At 43.0% G+C, this 27719-nt stretch overlaps 1 protein-coding gene across 5 annotated transcripts in view; it reads right to left on the reverse strand.

The window, feature by feature from the left end:
• Positions 1 to 27381, reverse strand: part of LOC115204015 (serine/threonine-protein kinase ULK1) — a 51948-nt gene extending 24567 nt beyond the window's left edge. For 4 of the 5 annotated variants that reach the window (XM_029769209.1, XM_029769208.1, XM_029769210.1 and 1 more), the window contains exons 1-6: positions 26686 to 27380; positions 21773 to 21865; positions 21639 to 21680; positions 9420 to 9452; positions 5417 to 5453; positions 2858 to 3031 (exon numbers count right to left, since the gene is read on the reverse strand). In XM_029769209.1, the coding sequence (XP_029625069.1) occupies positions 2858 to 3031; positions 5417 to 5453; positions 9420 to 9452; positions 21639 to 21680; positions 21773 to 21865; positions 26686 to 26775 (469 nt within the window). In that variant the 5' untranslated portion in view covers positions 26776 to 27380. Of the gene's footprint in view, positions 1 to 2857; positions 3032 to 5416; positions 5454 to 9419; positions 9453 to 21638; positions 21681 to 21772; positions 21866 to 26685 lie in introns of all 5 variants that reach the window. The other variant, XM_029769211.1, reaches the window with a different exon arrangement.
• Between the last annotated feature and the right edge of the window lie 338 nt (positions 27382 to 27719).

Raw genomic sequence — 27719 nt, forward strand, 5'->3', positions numbered from 1 at the left:
CTGAGCCAACAAGAGGACCAGTGACTGGAAGTTTTGTAAGAGATTTCTGAAACCTGCCATCTTACTCTTAATTGACAGGCACTGTCAATTACAGTGTTGCACTGTTAACTTCCTTTCAAAGTGAGCAATCCACACACACAACTGTTTAAAGATGTACTATGCAGAAATCCCTCTGCCATTTCCTGGTTGCTATAATTCTAATAGTTTGCCTAACTTCCGTTTATGTGACTCAACAAGCAAGTATAGTGTAGAGAATCATTGTACCATCTAAACTGCTGTAAAATATATTTTCCATAACCAAAAATATAGTATTTTCAGCTATTTGAAACTGGTGTACAAAACCAAAAGTGGCAAAAAAAATAACCAAAAAAGTGTATCTACCGCTTTTTAGACTTGCTTTCAATGAGAATGACAGACCAATAACTCACATTTCTATGTGCTTTTTGTTGGGTTGCCCAAAAAGAAACATATTGCAGCTTTAATTAGGAGTGTGTGCGGGTGATCTTGGAGCTGAGCAACTTTCAACAGCGGCATGAGGATTATAACACTGTTGTGAGGTATGCTTCAGCCTTCACAAAGGCAATACATTCTATTCTGTCTGCAGGATAAATGGGCTTGAGAGGGATTAATATGAGTGAGTTTTAAACATACAAAAAACGCTGCTCTTTTGTCTTCAGCCTTGCACTAATTCATTCTTCACACAATGGTGATTATCAGCTATTACATGGGTGTCAATTAATTCGGTGGAAAGATGGAACTCTTGTCGCTATCATTTATATGATGCATTACAGTGCACGTGCATGCACCCACACCCGCACGCACGCACACACACGAGAAGTACTCAGACCCCTTGACTTTTTCCACATTTTGTTATATTACAGCCTTATTCTGAAATTGATTCAATTGTTTTTTAATCAATTTGCCCCATAATGCAAAAACAGGTTTTTAGAAATGTTTGCAAATGTGTATATATAAAAAACGGAAATATTACATTTACATAAGGATTCAGGCCCTTTACTCAGTACTTTGTTGAAGCACCTTCGGCAGCGATTACAGCCTCGAGTCTTCTTGGGTAGGATGCTACACAAGCTTGGCACACGTGTATTTGGGGAATTTCTCCAATTCTTCTCTGCAGATCCTCTCAAGCTCGGTCAGCTTGGATGGGGAGCGTCGCTGCACAGCTATTTTCAGGTCTATCGAGAGATGTTCGATTGGGTTCAAGTCCGAGCTCTGGCTGGGCCACTCAAGGACATTCAGAGACTTGTGTCAAAGCCACTCCTGCGTTGTCTTGGCTGTGTGCTTTGGGTCATTGTCTTGTTGGAAGGTGAACCTTCGCCCCAGTCTGAGGTCTTGAGCGCTCCAGGGCAGGTTTTCATCAAGGATCTCTCTGTACTTTGCGCCGTTCATCTTTCCCTCGATCCTGACTAGTCTCCCAGTCCCTGCCGCTGAAAAACATCCCCACAGCATGATACTGGCACCACCATGGTGACAGGTTTCCTCCAGACGTGACGCTTGGCATTCAGGCCAAAAAAAGTTGAATCTTGGTTTCATCAGACCAGAGAATCTTGTTACTCATGGTCTGAGAGTCCTTAAGGTGTCTTATTGGCAAACTTCAAGCGGGCTGTCATGTGCCTTTTACTGAGGAGTGGCTTCCGTCTGGCCACTCTACCATAAAGGCCTGATTGGTAGAGTGCTGCAGAGATTGTTGTCCTTCTGGAAGGTTCTCCCATCTCCACAGAGGAACTCTGGAGCTCTGTCAGAATGACCATTGGGTTCTTGATCTCCTCCCTGACCAAGGCCCTTCTCCCCCGACTGGGCGGCCAGCTCTAGGAAGAGTCTTGGTGATTCCAAACTTCTTCCATTTAAGAACGATGTGTCCACTGTGTTCTTCGGGACCTTCAATGCTGCAGACATTTTATTATTATTACCACCCCTTTTTCTCCCCGATTTCGATCTTGTCTCATCGCTGCAACTCCCCAATGGGCTCGAGAGGTGAAGGTCGAGTCATGTGTCCTCTGAAACATGACCCGCCAAACCGCGCTTCTTAACACCCGCCCACTTAACCCGGAAGCCAGCCGCACCAATGTGTCGGAGGAAACACCATTTACCTGACGACCGAGGTCAGCCTGCAGGCGCCCGGCCCGCCACAAGGAGTTGCTAGAGCACGTTGAGCCAAGTAAAGCCCCCCCGGCCAAACCCTCCCCTAACCCGGGCGACGCCGGGTCAATTGTGCGCCGCCCTATGGAACTTCCGATCATGACCGGTTGTGATACAGCTCGGGATCAAACCCAGGTCTGTAGTGATGCCTCTAGCACTGTGATGCAGTGCCTTTGACCACTGCGCCACTCAGGAGGCCCTCTGCAGACATTTTTTGATACCCTTCCCCAGATCTGTGCCTTGACACATTTCTGTCTTGGTGCTCTACGGACAATTCCTTCGACCTCATGGCTTGGTTTTTGCTCTGACATAAACTGTCAACTGTGGGACCTTATATATACACAGGTGTGTGCCTTTCCAAATCATGTCCATTCAATTGAATCTACCACAGGTGGACTCCAATCAAGTTGTAAAAACATCTCAAGGATAATCAATGGAAACAGGACGCACCTGAGCTCAATTTCGAGTCTCATAGAAAAGGGTCTGAATACTTATGTAAATAAGGTATTTGTTTTTTATTTTTAATACATTTGCAAGAAATTATAAAAATAGTTTTTGCTTTGTCATTATGTGACATTGCGTGTAGATTGTTTTTAAAATGTAATCCATTTTAGAATAAGGTTGTAACGTAACAAAATGGGGAAAAAGTCAAGGGGTCTAAATACTTTCCGAATGCACTGCACTGCGCGCATGCACACACCTATCTTGATGCAGGTGTTGGTGGAGTGGGACTTGCGTCCTGTGTGGTAGGAGAGCAGGATGTTCTGGGGTTTGAGGTCTCGGTGGATGATATCCTTGACCTGCAGCACCCTCATGGCTCCGGCTATCTGCTGCAGAAACACCCGGATGGTGTCCTCACTCAGGGTGCCCTTGGCTAGGGGAGAAACAGGGGTGGAGGGGTGGGACAGGACAGCCGGTAAGGGAAAATAAAACGAACTGTATTAACAGAAACATCAGACTTGTTCCTGTTTCACAGCAACCTATGAAAACACAGCTTCCCTGAAGCCTGGGACTGTAGTCTAAATAAATAAGCAGCCCAGGGAGAGAGGGCCTAAACATTCTGTGCTAAATTCAGGACCTGGTTGGTTCAGCCCACACCCTCATTATCCAATGTTACATTACCCTGGCTTTCATTTTCACTTTGCTAACATACCCTTATTCTGATAGTTTGCCTCAATGCTCTAGGTGACTTTCAATTTACCCAGCCTTTTACCACACAAGCCAGCTCCAGTCATGGTGCGCTCTGAAACCTTCCCCCATTGAGTTTGCCCCACTATGTGCCACAGAGGCCCAAATTAAGGAAAGTCTAGCAAGCAATTCTAATGAGAGGGTCGTCCTTGAATTACAGTGGCATATTTTTATTTTGAACTGTTTATCAATGATAAAACATAATGGAAGTCCTTTATACTGCAAAACAGTGGGAGGCCGTTCCTTCTCTTGTTAAAACAAATACGGTCCATGCTGCGTGCCGACCCGGTTGTAGCGACAAATCTGCAGATTCTACAACGCTTGTCAGCGGGCTAAAAACTTGATTTTGCGCCAATCAGAGAGCACCAACACCCCCAGGTGGGGGAGCCAACAGGAGTGACAACAAAAAGGAAAAAAAAGAGGGCATTTTCTATGTCATGAGCCAGTCGCACTTCATATGCAATGTAGGCTATGTGATGGTAGCTAGCTAAGTGCACAGACGCAATGCGCAAAACACACATACTTTCTCCAAGCTGTAGCTACCCCGGCGAAACCTGGACGACGCTGGGCCAATTGTGCGCCGCCCTATGGGACTCCCAATCATGTCCGGATGTGATATAGCCTGGATTCGAACCAGGGACTGTAGTGACGCCTCTTGCACTGAGATGCAGTGCCTTAGACCACTGCGCCACTCGGGAGCCCTAAGTATTGTGACAATTTCAACGCAACATGTGACAATTTCAATGATTTTACTGAGTTACAGCTCAGATAAGTCATTGAAATAAATTCATTTAGGCCTGAATCTATTGATTTCAGATTACTGGGCAATCTGAGATAGCTGTGGCATTGTGTTGTGTGACAAAACTGCACATTTTAGAATGGCCTTTTATTGTCCCCAGCACAAGGTACACCTGTGTAATGATCATGCTGTTTAATCAGCTTCTTGATATGCCACACCTGTCAGGTGGATGGATTATCTTGGCAAAGGAAAAATACTCAGTAACAGGGAAGTAAACAAATTAGCTTGCTATTTAGCTAGTACATAATGTTGTGGTAGCTAGCGAATATGCTAACATTAGCTAGCTATTTAAACTGGGAGTATGGGATTATGGAGAGTGAATCAAAAGTTTCTTCGTCATCTTACTAGGTATTTATCTAGCTGTGGCCATCTGTCTCAACAAGGGCTTTCTGCAAAATAGCAACATTAGCTCAGCTAGCTAGCTAGCCAACATTGGAATCTAGACCATAAACTAAGCAACACATACATGCATACATTGCCAAACAACACTTCTGCCACCTTCTGGTTTGAAGTATTTTAACAAAGCTTTGTGGATGACGACTTCAAGGTCTTTGTTGTGTGAACACAAAAGAGATTGACTGCTGACACTGTTCAGAGGTGCTGACACTGTTCAGAGGTGCTAATTACCCTTGGCTGGCGATCGGTAGACAATCCTATGTGTGTGTCCTGCTTGAGAGATATCTATTTATTTTGAATGCTAGAAAGTGAAAAAAATGTATTTAATATATTGTATAGATCAAGAAAACCGCCTTGAAAATCACTCATTACAAACATTTACAAGGACCTTGAGCATTCTCTCCTGTGGCAAACTGTTATTGGGGAAGGGGTCTACATTAAAGAAAATTATTAGCTTATCACACCCTTTTAGTTTGTCATTATTTGTAAGATTCCATTGATCATTTGGTGTGTATAAATCCAGTGCCACTTGGCGTTACTCAATTTAAATGAACGTAAATAACATTGTGAGCAAAATGATTAATCATATCACTTTACTAAATTAAAGGTCCTTAAGGATTAATGACCTTAGAACATTTGTGGCCTCCATTTCAGAAAATTCTCACTTACCTAAAATTTGTCATTGGTGTTACTACTCCTACTGGTGGCAATGTTATAATAATGGTACATATTATTTGAAGTCATTGAGCTACCAGATTAGTTGATTTAGATGATGACAGTTAATTTTTTCCAAAATACCATGCACAAATGCCACCTTAATTCAAGAAAGACCCGAGAGCTTCCCTGGGCGATTGACAGATGAAACAGTCCACTTACAGTGCAGATAGTCCGCCAGGTCCCCACCATTGCAGTACTAGAGAGAGAGGGAGATAAAAAATAATGACATTCGGAGACATACTGGGCATTCGGAAAGTATTCAGAACCCTTCACTTTTTCCACATTTTGTTACGTTATAGCCTTATTCTAAAATGTATTAAAATATTTTTTTTTTACTCATCAATCTACACACAATACCGCATAATGACAAGGCGAAAACAGGTTTATTGACTTTTTTGCAAATTTATTTCAAATAAAAAACAGAAATACCTTATTTACATTAATATTCAGACCCTTTGATATGAGACTCGAAATTGAGCTCAGGTGCATCCTGTTTCGATTGATCAACCTTGAGATGTTTCTACAACTTGATTGGAGTCCACCTGTGGTAAATTCAATTGATTGGACATGATTTGGAAAGGCACACACCGGTCTATATACAGTTGAAGTCGGAAGTTTACATACACCTTAGCCAAATACATTTAAACTCAGTTTTTCACAATTCCTGACATTTAATCCTAGTAAAAAAATCCCCGTTTTAGGTCAGTTAGGATCACCACTTTATTTTAAGAATGTGAAAGGTCAGAATAATATTAGAGGAAATGATTTATTTCAGCTTTTATTTTTTTCAGCACATTCCCAGTGGGTCAGACGTTTACATACACTCAATTAGTGTTTGGTAGCATTGCCTTTAAATTGTTTAACTTGGGTCAAATGTTTTGGGTAGCCTTCCACAAGCTTCCCACAATAAGTTGGGTGAATTTTGGCCCATTCCTCCTGACAGAGCTGGTGTAACTGAGTCAGGTTTGTCGGCCTCCTTGCTCGCACATGCTTTTTCAGTTCTGCCCACAGATTTTCTATGGGATTGAGGTCAGTGCTTTGTGATGGCCACTCCAATACCTTGACTTTGCTGTCCTTAAGCCATTTTTCCACAACTTTGGAAGTATGCTTGGGGTCATTGTCCATTTGGAAGACCCATTTGCGACCAGGCTTTAACTTCCTGACTGATGTCTTGAGATGTTGCTTCAATATATCAACATAATTTCCTGCCTCATGATGCCATTGATTTTGTGAAGTGCACCAGCCCCTCCTGCAGCAAAGCACCCCCACAACATGATGCTGCCACCCCCGTGCTTCACGGTTGGGATGGTCTTCTTCGGCTTGCAAGCCTCCATCACTTTTCCTCCAAACATAACGATGGTCATTATGGCCAAACAGTTCTATTTTTGCTTCATCAGACCAGAGGACATTTCTCCAAAAAGTACGATCTTTGTCCCCATGTGCAGTTGCAAACCGTAGTCTGGCTTTTTTATGGCGGTTTTAGAGCAGTGGTTTCTTCCTTGCTGAGCAGCCTTTCAGGTTATGTCGATATAGGACTCGTTTTACTGTGGATATAGATACTTTTGTACCTGTTTCCTTCAGCATCTTCACAAGGTCCTTTGCTGTTGTTCTGGGATTGATTTGCACATCTCGCACCGAAGTACGTTCATCTCTAGGAGACACAACGCGTCTCCTTCCTGAGCGGTATGACGGCTGCGTGGTCCCAGGGTGTTTATACTTGCGTACTATTGTTTGTACAGATGAACGGGGTACCTTCAGGTGTTTGGACATTGCTCCCAAGGATGAACCAGACTTGTGGAGGTCTACAATTATTTTCTGAGGTCTTGGCTGATTTATTTTGATTTTCCCATGATGTCAAGTAAAGAGGCACTGAGTCTGAAGGTAGGCCTTGAAATACATCCACAGGTACACCTCCAATTGACTCAAATGATGTCAATTAACCTATCAGAAGCTTCTAAAGCCATGACATCATTTTCTGGAATTTTCTAAGCTGTTTAAAGGCACAGTCAACTTAGTGTATGTACATGTCTGATCACTAGAATTGTGATACAGTATTTCACTTTTAATTCAATCTGTCTGTAAACATTTGTTTGAAAAATTACTTGTGTCTTGCACGAAGTAAATGTCCTAACTGACTTGACAAAACTATAGATTGTTAACAAGGAATTTGTGGAGTGATTGAAAAATGAGTTTTAATGACTCCAACCTAAGTGTATGTAAACTTCCGACTTCAACTGTATTTGGTCCCATAGTTGACAGTGCAAGTCAGAGCAAAAACCAAGCCATGAGGTCTAAGGAATTGCCCGAAGAGCTACGAGACAGGATTGGGTTGAGACACAGATCTGGGCAAAGACACCAAAAAATATCTGCAGCATTGAAGGTCCCCAAGAACACAGTGGCCTCCATCATTCTTAAATGGATGAAGCATGGAACCACCAAGACTCTTCCTAGAGCTGGCCGCCAGGCCAAACTGAGCAATCGGGGGAGAAGGGACATGGTCAGGGAGGTGACCAAGAACCCAATGGTCACTCTGACTGAGCTCCACAGTTCCTCTGTGGAACCTTCAAGAAGGACATCTATCTCTGCAGCACTCCACCAATCAGGCCTTTATGGTAGAGTGACACATCCGGCCATGATTGGGAGTCCCATAGGGCGGCGCACAATTGGCCCAGCGTTGTCCAGGTTTGGCCGGGGTAGGCCGTCATTGTAAGAAAGAATTTGTTCTTAACTGACTTGCCTAGTTAAATAAAGGTTAAATTAAAAATAAATGTAAAAAAGACAGAGACCACTCCTCAGTAAAAGCCCCACGATTGCCCACTTGGAGTTTGCCATATATGCACTTAAAGGACTCTCAGACCATGAGAAACAAGATTCTCTGGTCTGATGAAACCAAGATTGATTTCTTTGGCCTGAATGCCAAGCGTCACGTCTGGAGGAAACCTGGCACCATCCCTACGGTGAAGCATGGAGGTGGCAGCATCATGCTGTGGGGATGTTCTTCACCGGCAGGGAGTGGGAGACTAGTCAGGATTGAGGGAAAGATGAACAGAACAAAGTACAGAGAAATCCTTGATGAAAACCTGCTCCATAATGCTCAGGACCTCAGACTGGGGCGAAGGTTCATCTTCCAACAGGACAATGACCCTAAGCACACAGCCAAGACAATGCAGGAGTGGCTCCGGGACAAGTCTTTGAATGTCCTTGAGTGGCCCAGCCAGAGTCCGGACTTGAACCTGATTGAACATCTCTCGATAGACCTGAAAATATCTGTGCAGCGACGCTCCCCATCCAACCTGACAGAGCTTGAGAGGATCTGCAGAGAAGAGTGGGAGAAACTCCCCAAATACAGGTGTGCCAAGCTTGTAGCTTCATACCCTAGAAGACTTGAGGCTGTAATTGCTGCCAAAGGTGCTTCAACAAAGTACTGAGTAAAGCTATATTTAAGTTTTTTATTCTTAATATATTTTCAAAAATGTCTAAAAACCTGTTTTTACCTTGTCATTATGGGGTATTGTGTGTAGATTGATGAGGGAAAAATACAATTTAATACATTTTAGAATAAGGCTGTAATGTAACAAATATGGAACAAGTCAAGAGGTCTGAATACTTTCCAAATGCACTGTACATAGGCCTTGTTTGGGAGGCTACTGGCTATCTGAAATATGAAAATAATCAATGAAATCACCAGGTAGCCTATTGTTCTAGCAAAGATGCGTCCGTAGCAGATAGCTGAACTGTATTTTATATGGAGAATATAAACGTAGGCCTACTCTGTTCTTGCCAGCTTTCTGGTCACTAATCTGCATAAGTGCCTTTGCGCACCAATGCTGATGACTGGTCACTGGTCAACAGTCAAGACGCACAACATTTTGGTTTTGAAGCACGTTTTGTGTCTTTGAGACAAGAATTTGGTGCAATACCAAAGCCCTACATTAGTAACCAAATAGAATAGGCAAACATATAAATATAAAATAGGTATATGCAGCCTATTAATATATATAGAAAAAAAATATGTATTTTTCCCATTCAGCTTCACACTTGCGACCTCTATCAAAACCTTCTTGCGACCACCGGGATGAGAACCAGTTAGAGCAGGAGTGTGTGTGTGTTGAACCTGACACCAAAACAAGGGCCAAAGACAGAAATGACACAAGTAGCTTACCTCCATGACCAGGTACACAGAACTGGCCGTTTCCTAGAGAGAGACAAACAAACACAAGTCAGGGTTGTGGCAGACAAGAGAAAAACAACAATACAGGTGTCTGGGGTTTTAGCATGTCAACACTTACAATAGGAATGTTGTGACTGTGTGTTATAGAGCAGGAGGTGTTGAAGGCACATACATACTTGTGCTCGGTGACATAACTAGATGGTTACTCAAGTGATGACTACTGTGAACAGGGATACTTCTAGAGAAGGATATGTTCAGTCAGAAGTTGATGTTAGTCAAATAAAAGTCTACCTCACTGGAACTTATGTTCCCATCTTATTTGACATAATCCACTATAATGACTACTGACCTTTCAAGTGGTTTGAGCTCAACCCGGAGTTAAAGAATTAATGACACGTCGCTACTCGCTAGCCTAAATCTCTGGGTCATCCATGCTGAGTTAACAGGGTTAAGGTATGGGCCATGTCTGCTCGGAAGTCACGGAGGTTAGTGCAGAACAGGAGTAGTCAAGAGGCCACAAAACCTCTGTGTGCCGGCTGAAGTGTGAACTATGCTAAAGCTAAAGGAATTGTCTGAGTCTTCACACTCATTCAGCTAAACGTAAAGAGGCTCAATATAAGGGTTCTCTACAACAATAGAACAACAATAGAACTCTGCTCATCGCACATCATACTGAGAGCAAGGATTAGGCCACAGAGCCCTATCAAGAGCAAACAACATGGGGGGGTGCATGACAAACAAACAGGAAATGACACTTTCGGGACTAATAGGCCAGTCGTCGCCCATAGCAACAAGTTGGCACATCAGGCTGAGTCTGCATTACAACTAATTGGATTTTGTGGTGGGGGGGACAGCTCGACTTGGCTGACAAAGGCAAAATATTGGATCACCGGGAGGTTCACTGTTAAAGAGAGGGTACAAGTCTGTTGTCTGAAACCACAACTAATACTCTTCGAGAGAGCACAAACAAAGAGCCCGAGTCACACGCCATATTATGCCAATCTCAGAAGCTTGGCTGCTTTTTGCCACTGAAAACAAAATGGGCATTACAGAGCCCAAACAACCATTTTGTCTCTCTCATTTTTACCAACAGCATGTCAGCCATAGCACAGGCCTTACAAAAACAAGACAGTGCAGCCCACTTGAAAAAGCCCTCTTATCAAATAGCAACAGATGACTCTGCTCTTTCTCCCTCTCTAGGTCTCTTTCAACAGCCAATCAGAGCTGAGTAATGGCTCATCCCAGAGTTAACTACTGCCGAGTCAGCGCTTCTGAAGTTGTCTTTTTGGCCATGTTGGTGATTGCAGCCAGCAAGCCAGCCATCTGGTTTCCATTGTGCTGTGCCAGGCAGGCAGGGCCAGACATACTTGTCTACCCGAGGTGGTTTTGGCTTACTGACCTGGTAACATCTCCTGTTTATGACAACCAGCCTATAACAGAGCATGAACAGAGTCGGCTATGTAAAATCATGCAGCGCTCCTCCCCAATGCTACGTGCCGAAAAAAGTGTAGGCCTACATGCCAGCCAGGGAGGTGATAAAACTGCCCTGCTCTAAAATCCTGCAGGGGCTGAGATACTGTACACAAGATAACAGGACATATTAACACTTTAGTGATTGACAGAGCTCACCAAATGGAGTGTAGAGTAGGACAATACACTACCCCTCCAATAGGACCCTTCCAAATAGGCCTCACACTGTTTGCCATCAAAGTAGGCCTCATGACTTTGGTTAGCTTCCCATTACACAACACTGTTACCCTAGCCTAGTTTGTACCCTTGCAAGAGTGTGGGAACTCAAAGTTAACAACGGTGTTAGGGCTGTCCACGCCAGAAAAAAATATTGGTAAAATGAAAGTCGTCTGTTCTTTCGACCAATTTTAAAATGTATATTTTTTCATATACAGTGCATTTGGAAAGTATTCAGACCCCTTCACTTTTTCCACATTTTGTTACGTTATAGCCTTATTCTAAAATGGATTAAACAACAAAAAAAGTCCTCATCAGTCTACACACATTACTCAATCACTTTTCACAGCTACTGTTTACAGGCCTCCTGGGCGGTCTACAGGGTTCTTCACTGAGTTCCCTGAATTCCTATCGGACCTTGTCATGGCAGATAATATTCAACATTTTGGTGACTTTAATATTCACATGGAAAAGTCCACAGACCCACTCCAAAAGGGTTTCGGAGCCATCATCGACTCAGTGGGTTTTGTCTGGACCTACTCACTGCCACAATCATACACTGGACCTAGTTTTGTCCCGTGGAATATTGTGGATCTTAATTGGGGATGCACAATATATCAGAATCGGCCGATATTAGCTAAAAATGCCAACATCGGTATCGGCCCGATGTCTAGTTTAACACGGATGTTAAAAACCGATGTCAAAGCTACCGCGCATACCTATGTAACGTAGGTACATGACGTAATGATGCCATGTAAACTTTTGCGCTACACGTGCAACACAGCATAACCTAGCCCACAATGTCTGCTGTGTGGATCGAGCAGTCAACAAGTCGAGCAGTCATTTGAAAGAGTAAGAAAATGTCAGCGAGACAACTCAAAGGCGAAATCCATTAAAGCCAAGATAATGGAATTCATTTCCCTTGACAATCAACCGTTCTCTGTCGTGGGTGATGTTGGCTTTCGCCGACTGGTCGAGCACCGGTACACACTACCAAGTGCGCTATTTTTCAGATGTTGCCCTACCGGAGTTACACAGTAATAGTGTCACTGCCATGAGCTTCACGACATACATACAATGGAACGTTGTTTGGGTCTTTGCGTGTCAAAAAAGATACAGTAGCACTGTTAAAGCTGTACAAAAAAGTCTGCAAACAAGCAAACACCGGCCACGAACGATGTGTTTACAATACCGTGTTGGTAATAAAGCATAATTTGTTCCACCGCAACTTCTGGGGCAGCTAGCTTTAGCTTGGTACCTAGCTAGCACCAATACAACCAGCCTAAAAAAACAATGACCAGTAGAAACTGCAGTCATTTTCATTATTCTTAGCAATGATTTAGGAATCCTTGTGAGTAAGTATTAGCTAGGTTGCCACTTGTTGTTCGCTTATTGAAATGGAACTTCAGTTCACGAAAATAAATAGCTAGCCAGCTACTTAACCCTGTTGCCCAAAGCTAACGTTATAAGCAGCCAGCTAGCTTCATCTGGCTAGTGAGGCTCGACCGGACCGGGTTATGTGTTGTGTAGTGTTATGTGTAGTGTTAAGGATGGGGCCGAAGAACATGGCTAACGTTTTACATTCTCCCAACCAATTGTGCTATTTTTTTATCATTTTTTTGCGTTTTGTGTAACTTCTTTTTTAACTTATTGTGTACATAATGTTGCTGCTACTGCCTCTTATGACCGAAAATAACTTCTGGACATCAGAAAAGCGCTTACTCACCGTGGACTGGAAGAAACCTTTTCCTTTAACGAGTCCGATGAGAAGGATATCCTGCTTTCACTGGAACAGGCCCAGATCCACGCCTTTTGCATAAAGAAAAGACGCCGGAAAAGGGTTCGCAGATCGCGCATCATTCTGAAAATCCAGAGGCGAGCGAGTAAACTCCCACTGCCTTCCATTCTTCTTGCTAACGTGCAATCATTGGACAATAAAATGGATGACCTATGATTAAGATTATCTTACCAATGGGACATTAAAAATTGTAACATCTTATGTTTCACCGGGACGTGGCTGAACGAAGATACGGACAATACAGAGCTAGCAGGATTTTCCATGCACCGGCAGAACAGAGACGCTACCTCTGGTAAGACGAAGGGTGGGGGTGTGTCTTTTTGTCAATAACAGCTGGTGCGCGATGTCTAATCTTAAAGAAGTCTCGAGGTATTGCTCGCCTGAGGTAGAGTACATTATAATAAGCTGTAGACCGCACTATCTACCAAGAGAGTTCTCATCTGTATTATTCGTAGCCGTCTATTTACCACCACAAAACGAAGCTGGCACTAAGACCGCTCTCAACCAACTCTATAAGGCCATAAGCAAAGAAGAAAATGCTCACCCAGAAGTGGCGCTCCTAGTGGCCAGGGACTTTAATGCAGGCAAACTTAAATCAGTTTTACCAAATTTTTACCAGCATGTCACATGTGCAACCAGGGAAAATAATCCTGGACAACCTTCACTCCACACAAAGAGATGCATACAAAGCTCTCCCTCGCCCTCCATTTGGCAAATCTGACCACAATTCTATCCTCCTGATTCCTGCTTACAAGCAAAAACTAAAGCAGGAAGTACCAGTGATTCGCTCTATACGGAAGAGGTCAGATGACGCGGATGCTACACGACGGGACTGTTTTGCTAGCACAGAGTGGAATATGATCCAGGATTCATCCAATGGCATTGAGGAATACACAACCTCAGTCATCGGCTTCATCAATAAGTCCATTGATGACGTTGCATTGATGACGTCGTCCCTACAGTGACTGTACGTACATATCCCAACCAGAAACTATGGATTACAGGCAACATCCGCATCGAGCTAAATCTGCCGCTTTCAAGGAGCGGGAGACTAATCCGGACGCTTATAAGAAATCCCGCTATGCCCTCAGACGAACCATCAAACAAGCAAAGCATCAATACAGGATTAAGATTGAATCCTACTACACCGGCTCTGACGCTCGTCGGATGTGTCAGGGCTAAAAAACTATTAAAGACTACAAAGGGAAACCCAGACGTGAGCTGCCCAGTGACGCAAGCCTACCGGACGAACTAAATGCCTTTTAAGCTCGCTTCGAGGCAAGCAACACTGAAGCATGCACGAGAGCACCAGCTGTTCTGGATGACTGTGTGATAACGCTCTCGGTAGCCAATGTGAACAAAACCTTTAAACAGGTCAACATTCACAAAGCCGCTGGGCCAGATGGATTACCAGGACGTGTACTTAAGGCATGCGCGGACCAACTGTCAAGTGTCTTCACTGACATTTTCAACCTCTCCCTGACCGAGTCTGTAATACCTACATGTTTCAAGCACACCACCATAGTCCCTGTGCCCAAGGAAGCAAAGGTAACCTGCCTAAATGATTACCGCCCCATGGCACTCGGTAGCCATGAAGTGCTTTGAAAGGCTGGTCATGGCTGACATCAACAGCATCCTCCCGGACACCCTAGACCTACTCCAATTTGCATACCGCCCCAACAAATCCACAGATGTCACAATCTCAATCGCACTCCACACTGCCCTTTCTCACCTGGACAAAAGGAACACCTATGTGAGATTGCTGTTCATTGATTACAGATCCGCATTCAACACCATAGTGCCCACGAAGCTCATCACTAAGCTAAGGACTCTGGGACTAAACACCTCCCTCTGCAACTGGATCCTGGACTTCCTGATGTGCCACCCTCAGGTGGTAAGAGTAGGCAACAACACGTCTGCCACGCTGATCCTTAACACTGGGGCCCCTCAGGGGAGTGTACTTAGTCTCCTTCTGTATTACCAGTTCACCCGCGACTGCGTGGCCAAACACGACTCCAACACCATCATTAAGTTTGCTGACCACACAACAGTGGTAGGCCTGATCACTGACAACGATGAGACGGATTATAGGGAGGTGGTCAGAGAACTGGCAGTGTGGTGCCAGGACAACAACACTCAATGTGAGCAATACAAAGGAGCTGGTCGTGGACCACAGGAAAAGGCGGGCTGAACAGACACCCATTAACATCGACGGGGCTGTAGGGGAGCGGGTCGAGAGTTAAGTTCCTTGGTGTCCACACCACCAACTAACTATCATGGTCCAAACATACCAAGACAGTCATGAAGAGGGCACGACAAAACCTTTTCCCCCTCAGGAGACTGAAAAGATTTGGCATGGGTCCCCAAATCCTCAAAAGGTTCTACAGCTGCACAAATCGAGAGCATCCTGACCGGTTGTATCACCGCCTGGTATGGCAACTGCTCGGCATCTGACCGTAAGGCACTACAGAGGGTAGTGTGAATGGCCCAATACATCATTGGGACCAAGCTTCTTGCCATCCAGAAAGCCCATAAAATTGTCAGAGACTCCAGTCACCCAAGTTATAGACGGTTTTCTCTGCTACCGCATGGCAAGCGGTACCGGAGCGCCAAGTCTAGGACCAAAAGGCTCCTCAACAGCTTCTACCCCCAAGCAATAAGACGGCTGAACAATTCATAAAATCGCCACCAGACAATTTACATTATTTTCTTCTTCTTGAACTGCACTGTTGGTTAAGGGCTTGTAAGTAAGCATTTCACGGTAAAGTCTACACTTGTTGTATTCGGCGCATGTGACAAATCAATCAAATGTATTTATAAAGCCCTTCTTACATTAGCTGATGTCACAAAGTGCTGTACAGAAACCCAGCCTAAAACCCCAAATAGCAAGCAATGCAGGAATAGAAGCACGATGGCTAGGAAAAACTCCCTAGAGAAGCCAGAACCTAGGAAGAAACCTAGAGAGGAACCAGGCTATGAGGGGTGGCCAGTCCTCTTCTGGCTGTGCTGGGTGGAGATAACAGAACAGGAAAATATCAGATATCGGTTTCGGCCAAAAATGTAATGTCGGTGCATCACTAATCTTAATGTTTTTCCTCATAATCCTGGACTATCGAGCCACCATTTTATAACATTTGCAATCGCAACAAATAATCAGCTTTGACCCCAACCAAGGATCATCAAAAGCCATGCTATAAATTCTCGGACAACCCAAAGATTCCTAGATGCCCTTCCAGACTCCCTCCACCAACCCAAGGACGTCAGAGTACAACAATCCGTTAACCACCAAACCGAGGAACTAAATTTAACCTTGCAGTCGTACCACTAAAAACATTTGTCATAAGAAACTAGCTCCCTGGTATACAGAAAATACCTGAGCCCTGAAGAAAGCTTACAGAAAATCGGAACGGAAATGGCGCTACACCAAACTGGAAGTCTTCCAACTAGCTTGGAAAGACAGTACCGTGCAGTATCGAAGAGCCCTCACTGCTGCTCGATCATCCTATTTTTCCAACTTGAGGAGAATAAGCACAAATGGAAACTTAATTTTGATACTGTCGCAAAGCTAACTAAAAAGCAGCATTCCCCAAGAGAGGATGGCTTTCACTTCAGCAGTGATAAATTCATTAACTTCTTTGACGAAAAGCTCATCATTTGAAAGCAAATGACGGACTCCTCTTTAAAAGTGGCAGTAATAAAGCCTCTCTTGAAAAAGCCAAACCTTGACCCAGAAAATATACAATTCTATCGGCCTATAACGAATCTCCCATTCCTCTCAAAGAAATTTGAAAAAGCTGTTGCGCATCAACTCACTGCCTTCCTGAAGACAAACAATGTATACGAAATGCTTCAGTCTGGTTTTAGACCCCATCATAGCACTGAGACTGCACTTGTGAAGGTGGTAAATCACCTTTTAATGGAGTCAGACCAAGGCTCTGCATCTGTCCTCGTGCTCCTAGACCTTAGTGCTGCTTTTGATACCATCGATCACCACATTCTTTTGGAGAGATTGGAAACCCAAATGGGTCTACACGGACAAGTTCTGGTCTTGCTTAGATCTTATCTGTCGGAAAGATTTGGTTTGTCCTCTGACAAATCAACTGTAAATTTCGGTGTTCCTCAAGGTTCCGTTTTAGGACCACTATTATTTTCACTATATATTTACCTCTTGGTGATGTCATTCGGAAACATAATGTTAACTTTCACTGCTATACAGACAATACACAGCTGTATATTTCGATGAAACATGGTGAAGTCCCAAAATTGCCCTCCCTGTGTTTCAGACATAAGGAAGTGGATGGCGGCAATTTCTTTACTTTTAAACTCGGACAAAACAGAGATCTTAGTTATTGGTCCAAAGAAAGAGAGATCTTCTGTTGGATCTGACAATTAATCTTGATGGTTGTATAGCCATCTCAAATAAAACTGTGAAGGACCTCAGCATTACTCTGGACCCTGATCTCTCTTTTGACTAACATATCAAGACTGTTTCAAGGACAGCTTTTTTTCCATATACATAACATTGCAAAAATCAGAAACCTTCTGTCCAAACATGATGCAGAAAAATGTATCCATGCTTTTGTCACTTCTAGATTAGACTACTGCAATGCTCTACTTTCCGGCTACCCACACTAAATAAACTTCAGTTAGTGCTAAACACAGCGGCTAGAATCTTGACTAGAACCTAAAAAATTTATCATATTACTCCAGTGCTAGCCTCTCTACACTGGCTTCCTGTTAAGGCTAGGGCTGATTTCAAGGTTTTACTGCTAACCTACAAAGCATTATATGGGCTTGCTCCTACCTATCTTTCCGATTTGGTCCTGCCATACATACCTACACGTACGCTACGGTCACAAGACGCAGGCCTCCTTATTGTCCCTAGAATTTGTAAGCAAACAGCTGAAGGCAGGGCTTTCTCCAATAGAGCTCCATTTTTATGGAATGGTCTGACTATTCAAGTGAGAGACGCAGACTCGGTCTCGACCTTTACGTCTTTATTGAAGACTTATCTCTTCAGTAGGTCCTATGATTGAGGGTAGTCTGGCCCAGGGGTGTGAAGGTGAACGGAAAGGCACTGGAGCGACGAACCGCCCTTGCTGTCTCTGCCTGACCGGTTCCCCTCTCTCCACTGGGATTATCTGCCTCTAACCCTATTACGGGGGGCTGAGTCACTGGCTTACTGGTGCTCTTCTATGCCATCCCTAGGAGGGGTGCGTCACTTGAGTGGGTTGAGTCACTGACGTGATCTTCCTGTCCGGGTTGGCGCCCCACCTCATGTTCGTGCCGTGGGGGAGATCTTCGTGGACTATACTCTGCCTCGTCTCAGGGTAGTAAGTTGGTGGTTGAAGATATCCCTTTAGTGGTGTGGGGGCTGTGCTTTGGCAAAGTGGGTGGGGTTATATCCTGCCTGGTTGACCTCGTCCGGGGATAGCGGCAGTGTCTCCTGACCCCTCCTGTTTCAGCCTCCAGTAATTATGCTGAAATAGTTTATGTGTCGGGGATCTAGGCAATGGAACCTTGACCTGTTCACCAGACGTGCTACCTTGTCCCAGACCTGCTGTTTTCAACTCACTCTCTACAGCACCTGCTGTCTCTAACTCTGAATGATCGGCTATGAAAAGCCAACTGACATTTACTTCTGGGTTGCTGACCTGTTGCACCCTCTACAACCACTGTGATTATTATTATTTGACCCTGTTGGTCATTATGAACATTTGAACATCTTGGCCATGTAATTTTATAATCTCCTCCTGGCACAGCCAAAAGAGGACTGGCCACCCCTCAGAGCCTGCTTCCTCTCTAGGTTTATTCCTAGGTTCCTGCATTTCTTGGGCGTTTTTCCTAGCCACCGTGCTTCTACATCTGCATTGCTTGCTGTTTGGGGTTTAAGGCTGGGTTTCTGTATAGCACTTTGTGACATTGGCTGATGTAAAAACGGCTTTATAAATACATTTGATTGATTCATTATCCCATAATTACAAAGCGAAAATGGGTTTTTAGACATTTCTGCTGATTTATACAAAATAAAAAACAGAAATATCTTATTTCCATAATTATTCAGACTCTTTGATATGTGACTCAAAATTGAGCTCAGGTGCATCCTGTTTCCATTGATCTTCCTTGAGATGGTTCTACAACATGATTGGACTCCACCAGTGGTAAAGTCAATTGATTGGACATTTTATTTTACCTTTATTTAACTAGGCAAGTCAGTTAAGAAAAAACTCTTATTTTCAATGACGGCCTAGGAACAGTGGGTTAACTACCTTGTTCAGGGGCAGATTTTTACCTTGTCAGCTCGGGGATTTGATCTTGCAACTTTTCGGTTACTAGTCCAACGCTCTAACCACTAAGCTACCCTGCCGCCCCACATGATGATTTGGAAAGGCACACACCGGTCTACATAAGGTCCCACAGTTGACAGTGCATGTCAGAGCAAAAACCAAAACATTTCTGCAGCATTGAAGGTACCCAAGAACAGTGGCCTCCATCATTCTTAAATGGAAGAAGTTTGGAACTATCAAGACTCTTCCTAGACCTGGCCGCCCAGCCGAACTGAGCAATCGGGGGAGAAGGGTCTAGGTCTGGCAGGAGATCAAGAACCAATGGTCATTCTGACAGAGCTTCAGAGCACCTCTGTGGAGATGGGAGAACCTTCCAGCAGGACAACGATCTCTGCAGCACTCCACCAATCAGGCCTTTATGGCAGAGTGGCCAGACGGAAGCCACTCCTCAGTAAAAGGCACATGACAGCCCGCTTGGAGTCTTCCAAAAGGAACCTAAAGGACTCTCAAACCATGAGTAACAAGATTCTCTGCTCTGATGAAACCAAGATTGAACACTTTGGCCTGAACGCCAAGTCAATCAATCAATTTAATCACATTTATTTATAAAGACCTTCTTATATCAGCTGATGTCACAAAGAAACCCAGCCTAAAACCCCAAACAGCAAGCAATGCAGGTGTCACGTCTGGAGGAAACCAGGCACCGCTCATCACATGGCCAAAACCATCCCTTGGGTGAAGCATGGTGGTGGCAGGATCATGCTGTGGGGATGTTCTTCAGCGGCAGGATCGAGGCAAAGATGAACGGAGCAATGTACAGAGAGATCCTTGATGAAAACCTGCTTCAGAGCGCTAAGGACCTCAGACTGGAGGATCACCTTCCAACAGGACAATGACCCTAACCATACAGCCAAGACATCGCAGGAGTGACTTCGGGACAAGTCTCTGAATGTCCTTGAGTGGCCCAGCCAGAGTCCGGACTTGAACCCGATCTAACATCTCTGGAGAGATCTGAAAATAGCTGTGCAGCAACGCTCCCCATCCAACCTGACAGAGCTTGAGCGGATCTACAGAGAATGGGAGAAACTCCCCAAATACAGATGCGCAAAGCTTGTAGCGTCATACCCAAGAAGACTCGAGGCTGTAATCGCTGCCAAAGGTGCTTCAACAAAGTAGAGTAAAGGGTCTGAATACTTATGTAAATGTGATATCTGTTTTTTATTTTTAATAAATTAAACATTTCTAAAAACCAGCTTTTGCCTTGTCATTATGGGGTATTGTGTGTAGATTGATGAGAAAAAACTATTCAATACATTTTCGAATAAGGCTGTAACCTTAACAAAATGTGGAAAAAGTCAAGGGGTCTGAATACTTTCCGAAGCCACTGTATATCCATAAAAACTATGTCAGCTGATTCATGATTTCGACTGGCTGGGAAACGCTGCCTGCCTCATCCCGACAAGTTCATTACTGCGGGACAGCTGGAGATCGAATTTGAATATTGAAACAATGTTGCAAATGTCGGAGAGACAGACAAGGTTTATGCAAACATCCGCTGCTGAAATTGAAATGTTAGTCTAAAAGAAATGTGAGATAATAGACACCGGCTGGAATGCGGTTTTAACCAATCAGCATTCAGGATTAGTGCCACTTGCGTATAATGATTGATAAATGAATTGTACAGAGAAGCTCAGTACAGAACAACAAACTAATGTAACAACCAGCAAGTAATGCAACAAAGATGACATGAAACAAAAGTGGGTCAAAATATGCACGTCACCCCTTCCACCTTGCAAAAATTTGAATAGATAGCCTATCTTCAGTTTATGTGACAAAACAAGCAATGTATAATGTAGAGAATCATTGTACCATATAAACTGCTGTGAAATATATTTTCAATAACCCAAAATATTATATTTACAGCTGTTTGAAGCTGGTGTAATAAAACGAAAGTAAAAGACGCCAAAATGAAACTTAAGACCAGGAAGCATATAAATAGCGCACATAGAACACATCTACCACTTCAGACTTGGTTTCAGTGAGAATGACAGATCTATAACTCACATTTGTGTGTGAATTTGGTCAGGCTGTCCAAAAAAATGACATGTTGTTGCTTCCAAATTCACATCCAAATTTGAGTTATAGAGTTATGTCATTCTCATTGAAAGCAAGTCGAAGAAGGGGTAGATCTGTATTATGTGCACTATTTCTATGCTTCCAGTTCTTAAGTTTTGGTTTTGTACACCAGCTTCAAACAGCTGAAAATACAATATTTTAGGTTATTGACAATGTCTTTCACAGCGGTTTAGATGGTACAATAATTCTCTACACTTGTTTGTCACAAACTGAAATTAGGCGAACTATTAGAATTTTTGCAGCCATGAAATGGCGGAGCGATTTCGGCATATTGCACCTTTAAGGATTTGGCTTGATACATACCTGAAAGTCATGTAATGCAACAATGTTCTCATGTTTTAGTTCCTGGGGAAAATAAATGGGAAATGCAAGTTTACAGCTATTCAAATTGAAAGTCTTACTGTATACACTATCGAAAATAAAACCGGTTGCCTTACCTTGAGTATCTTGATCTCTTTTCCCAAAAGGGTCTGAGATTTTGCCAAGTTTTTCTTGTTTATGCATTTCACAGCCACCTCCCAGTCATGTTTCTATAGACAAACAAAAATAATAATACACATTTTTCCTAATGTTTTCTGGGTGCATGTAATGCCGTTTAATGAATGCTTATCGGTGAAAGGCATGAAACATAAGGAAGTGGAAAGGTAGCCTACTATAAAGCCTTCTGCGTGCTTTGGTTCGTCTGGTGGCTAGGCAAACCGAATGAGTGTGCTTGCATACTCCCTTAAAAGACATTAATTGAAAAACGAGAAAAAAGCAGCAATAGAACTGTTTGTCCATCTTGAGACACCGTAGCCAGTATACACTTCCTCAAATTAGTCCGAATTAATCTAACTCAAGAAATCTGTCATTCATTTTGACGTTTTTTGCAGAGGAGCTCTTAGTCGTGCAATTTTATTTTTGGTGCAGTATATCTCAAGTGAAAAAACGTGCATGAAAACTATGTCTCTCGTTGTATGACAAACAGTTCATTGAATAATCCCTAATGTTGACCAATCACCAACGAAGGGGCGTAGACTTCGGCTTACCTCGGGAAAAAAAATGTGTGTACGAACAGCTGAAAAAAACCCTTGCTGAAGACCAAAACTTCACAAAATGTCATTGGCGTCATAATATATGCACAAACTGTTCCTGGATGAAAACGCAAAGCATGCAGACGCCTTTAGACATGGGCTGCGGTCCAAACACTTAAAGACACACCCTAAGACACACCCTCGACCACTTACCCTCACCTTATGCCCTTGGGGGAATCCCCGTCACCATCTTGGAGGGTGGTCCAAATAATTAGCCAAGCAAGGGAAGTTTGCAACGTATGCCCCTCAGCCCTCGTTTTTAGTCAGGCTTTGCGAGTGTACAATTATGTTCACTCCGGGGCCTGAAACTCCCCATAATTCAATTCGCGACGATTGCACATCCGCTAAGAAAAGTCAGCGAAAAGTTAAAAACTAAATCAATGGAGAAGTCAACATACAAGTGTAAGTAAAAATGAATGCAATTAAGTTTGACATTTTGCTACTATGTAAAAAGTAAATATGTTTTTTTCTTTTGGAAATTGCAGAAAGAAAACATTTTTCTTCAGAAGTTCCAGCTAGGCAGGCTAATGTTAGTTAGCTAATTAATTTGCTAGCTATCATACAGTAGGCGTATATTAATAATTACATATTTAATATAAGCAGACATGCACTCATAATTGACTGTAGCAAAGCACCCACAAACTACCCGGTGGCTGAAAACACAATCATCGCGGGACGAACGAGTGAAGAATTTCCGGCCAAAGGTGGTCCATTTAGAAATCATTCCCTCACCCCTTGCCCTGCAAGTGTATACCCGTCAGACGTCATGATACGTCATCAGAAGTGTCCCCTTAATTTGAGGGCTGAGGGGATAGGGTGTGTCTTAAGTGTTTGGACCACAGCCATGGTAACAATCAATGTTGCTTCTAAGCTGTGCTCCTGCTCCACACAGCTCCCTGGAACAACCCACAGAAATATCAGCCAAGGCATTCCTAGTCAATCTGCAAACATTTCTGTAAAAAAAAAAACTAATAATAAAACCTTGTGTTCCTATTTTAATTTTTTGGTCTCGGGCTGTTGACTTTAGGTGCAATCGATTCAGCAGGGTAGGAGAACTGTTTCCATTTTTAACCATTTCATGTGTCTGAAGGTACAAACTCTGCCTTCCCGGTGAGCCCAGAGAGCAAATCAAGTGCCCTGTAGGTCTACTGCTGGCCAATCGGATGGCTCAGATTACCATCTCCGAGGTAACGTAGCAGGCATAAAAGAAAGCTACAGCAAAGTTGATACTGTGAGATTTCAAAACGTATAAAACCATGACTAGAGGAAAGGCCGTCAACGAATACAGCTAAGAGATGCTGTTTTTATGAGTAATTTCATGTTTAAAGTTCTTACTCAGCACTGTCAACACTTTGTAGGCTATTCAACACTTTTATAAGCCATAAAATGCACGTTCTTCCTATTTCCACTGAGTGCTACAACAAGCACTGTAGCAGTAATGAATGGGTAGGAAAGTGTATCTGTAGGCTTGCATTGTTGTTATTATTATTAGCGGCTTGGGTCTTTTTTAATATTGCGTAATATTCCACTTTCTCTGTTCATAGGAGTAACAACAAGAATTTGTGCATGAAGCAGAAATAATGAGGTGTGACTCGAGTTTCGCCATCAGCTGGAAGACAGTGTCCTTTTTTGGTCAGTGTCAGTGGAGCAAAGGGAGAGCAGAGGGATGTTGAGAGGCGGGGCCCTCAGATGCAGGCACCATCAGCCCAGTAAAATTAAAATAAAAAGGACATTATTTAAATGTATTCTCACTTAGCTGTGCTTCACAAGTAATACAACAACGGATGTATTACCAGTGTGATCATATAGCCAACCTCAAATGTTGAAATATATATTTTTAATGGCCCAAACAACAATGCAATTCAAGCAAAGTCAATATGCAGGCATACCTGTTAATTGAAATGCATTCCAGGTTACTACCTCATGAAGCTGGTTGAGAGGATGCCAAGAGTGTGCAAAGCTGTCATATGTGTTATTTCATCGTTTTGATGTCTTCACTATTATTCTACAATGTAGAAAATTGTAAAAAAATTAAGAAAAACCCTTGAATGAGTAGGTTTGTCCGAACTTTTGACTGGTACTGTATATTATTTAGTATATGTAAAGACAAGATTACATCAAGAATAGTCCGATGGGTGACAACATTAGCCTATAGCTTGTGAATAATGCCCAGATTGTGTGCAGCAAAGCAAGAAACGCATGCCTTTTTTGTGTGACTTTTCTAATCATAGTCGCACTCCTCATGTAGCCTAGCCCATAGTCCTATATGTATTGATAAAGTTTGTATCACAACTAAAGTAGCCAAATAACTTCTTAATATTAAGCACATTAAATCAGCTTTACAACGGGTTTAGAGCCTAACTGGCATACATACACTACAGAGCACGTGAGTTTTACGTTTGGGGGAGATAATGTTTACCATAAAAATGCACCTTTAGAATAAAAGCATTACATACATAAATCGCATTTGTGGTCACTTTTGAGAATGGTGTTTTCCAGCTAATGGAACATTTGCGCTTATAGCCTACTGCCATGTGAGCATTGCTGCATAATGTGATGAAATAGCCTAATAGTTTATCAACATTTTAAGCTAAATGTTCTGATCTGTGTCAGCCTCATTGCGTCAAAAAGTTTTTTTTGATGCTAGTGGTTGAATTTATTTCGGATCTATCCCACAACTGTCCCAGACTGTTTGGAATTTCTTTCTCACACAGAATATAATGGCTAAACTTTTGTAATTTGGGGGATAGTAGATTGACATAGGCTCGAGCTTTTGCTGTTCGTTAGGCCTACTCATCTTGTTGGCTGATGAAAATTAAACGTGGACAGTTCTTCCAATATCTTCAATATGCGCCTCGTCCCTGACGTGTCTGTCTTTACTTATAGCCTGTGAGAAAGAACGATTCACGTGACGGAGAGACGTTTGAGTGAGAGGAGCTTTGGAGCATGCAGCAGGGAGAAGGGAATTATCATTATTATGTTCAGCCAAGGGCACAACGGCCACTGGCTACAAAAGGCATGGATTTTTTTAGGGCATTACGGCCACACAAAGGGGATGCCGCCGGGCAATTCGAGGCATTATCAAGAGTTTGTCAAGTTGTGAATGAGAATGATGCAGTTTCATGGAATGTAGGCCTACATTGAACACCACACATTGGCTGCTACTGTAGGCTGAATGACAGAACAGCTATTGCCATGTTAAATTGTTATTGAATGCATTTTCTCCATTGTTTTTGATGGTAGGCCACTCTGGTAGGCCCACATTATGATCAAATAGCCACAGTAGTCTTCATGGCCACTGTTAAAACTGTAACTTAAAGCAGGTACAGCCTCAGCGTTCACAGTAAATGCACACTGGAAGTTGCACAGAATTTTCACAACTTTCAAGTTTGGCTCAGCAGACCTGAAATTTGCTCAGTGCTGACATTTTTGACATTGGTAACAACTTGTGCTGGGAATTGGCAGGGACTTTAAATTATGTTTTGCGATTCGATACTGTGATTTTATTGCGATTTGATGTTCCAAACATATTGCTCACCATATATCTGCTGTAGAGGGACAGGAGAGAGTCATGAGAAAACACGTTTTTATAAGTCATGGAAATAAAAAAATTCCTAAAAACAAATTGCCTCCCTATGAAAAATAATATGGAGAACAAGCTATGAATTAAACAAAATACTGGTACAGGTGCAGCCAACTAGCAATATTGTCAAAACAATACAATATAATCAAAAATAATATCCCAATATGTAACTGTATCTCTGCCCCCCCATCACTAGTAACAACATACAGTGGAATGAATAAAGTAGGCCTGGCTTTCTATTTTCCCCATGGACCAGAATTCTCCCTCCTCAGCATAAAGTGTGTTGTTGTTGGACGAACATGTCTCAACATGCCATTGTGATCAATGGTCAAGTTTGGACTTTTGAAACAGACAAAAGCCCCCCCCCCCCCCCCCCCCCCCCAACATAGAATTATAACAGGCTAGATGTTCGACCATCCCCATCAAACACACCCACCAAAACTGTGAAAGACAAATATTATCATTTAGGTTCATAATGCACTTGTAATACATTAGTCATATTTCATCTGCAAATGGCTGTTCATATTTTTCATCCTCAAACCAGATGATTGCATCTTTCAGCTGCCATGTCCAAATTAAGGTCGTACGACAACATACAAATGATAACAATGCAGACGCAACTATTCCATTTGGATAATAGTTACATTTACACAATCCAGATTTACACAATAACATTGCCACATCGTTCCCTCACCTCTCTATTCCTGCCTTTGAACACCACCGCAAATGCACCGTGTCCTATCAAGTCCTTCCTGCTGAACTCGAATTTCCCGACGGTCTCCATCGCTCCAGAACCTCGGGGTTTTATTTTGAAGTAAAATTACAAGCGTTGCACGGTCGCATATCTCCTCTCTCGGAAGTCCCTTTCTCCTCCGTGAAGTCGGGGCAGCAGGAAAGTTCACCCAGTCATTCAATTGCCATGAACTGCCTTCTTAAGAAAGAACGACTTTCTTCTCTCATGTTTAGGTAACGAATGGAAAGGAGTCAGCCTCCTTTTAACAATATACGAGTCCCATGTTTTTTTTGTTTTGGTAGCTAGCTAACACAACTGACGCAGTGTTTACAAAGACACAATGCCCCAATGTAAGCTAGCTAGCTGCTAGCAAAACATATCCACCTTAAAAACAGAAGGCACGCCTGGGTGTTTTTGTTGGTATACAGAGGGTATCGTTGGCTCCGTTGCAACCCGTTCAATAATGTGTTTTAATTTGTTCCAATGCAAGTCCATAACATTTATGCAAGCGGCATCTCGTAATATTTTCAATGGGCTTGAGAAGCTAATAGTTCCCCCCCAGAGGAATCCTCGTATCGATTATGGTCTCAACAAGGTTAGTGCACGCCTTCAGTTGCTCTCCAAGCCCCGCAACTTTGCGCACGCGCAGAAGCTACAGCTGTATTGTCTTTTACGTCAAACTAGGGTGGTGTCACATCAAGTGTGTTGTTGTTTTTGTTGGCCCACTTTTCTGCATGCAACCACCTAGACTAGACCTATTACCTGGACAGCAAAGTAAAGAACAGTAACCTAACCTACAATTGGCTGACATCAACAGAAATTGCCTGCTATCTTTGATAGCAGAACTGATGTATAGTGTTATTATGGCCCAAGCACAAATTGTATGGAATCTTTTATAGCCTATACACATTTTTGGTGAAGTGAAATAACATGATGTGTGTTTGTATGATGTTCTCATAGGAACAGGTATGGGCTGAGTCAATCATTAACTGTCT

This window comes from Salmo trutta, chromosome 12, assembly GCF_901001165.1.
Source record: "Salmo trutta chromosome 12, fSalTru1.1, whole genome shotgun sequence".
NCBI lineage: Eukaryota > Metazoa > Chordata > Actinopteri > Salmoniformes > Salmonidae > Salmo > Salmo trutta.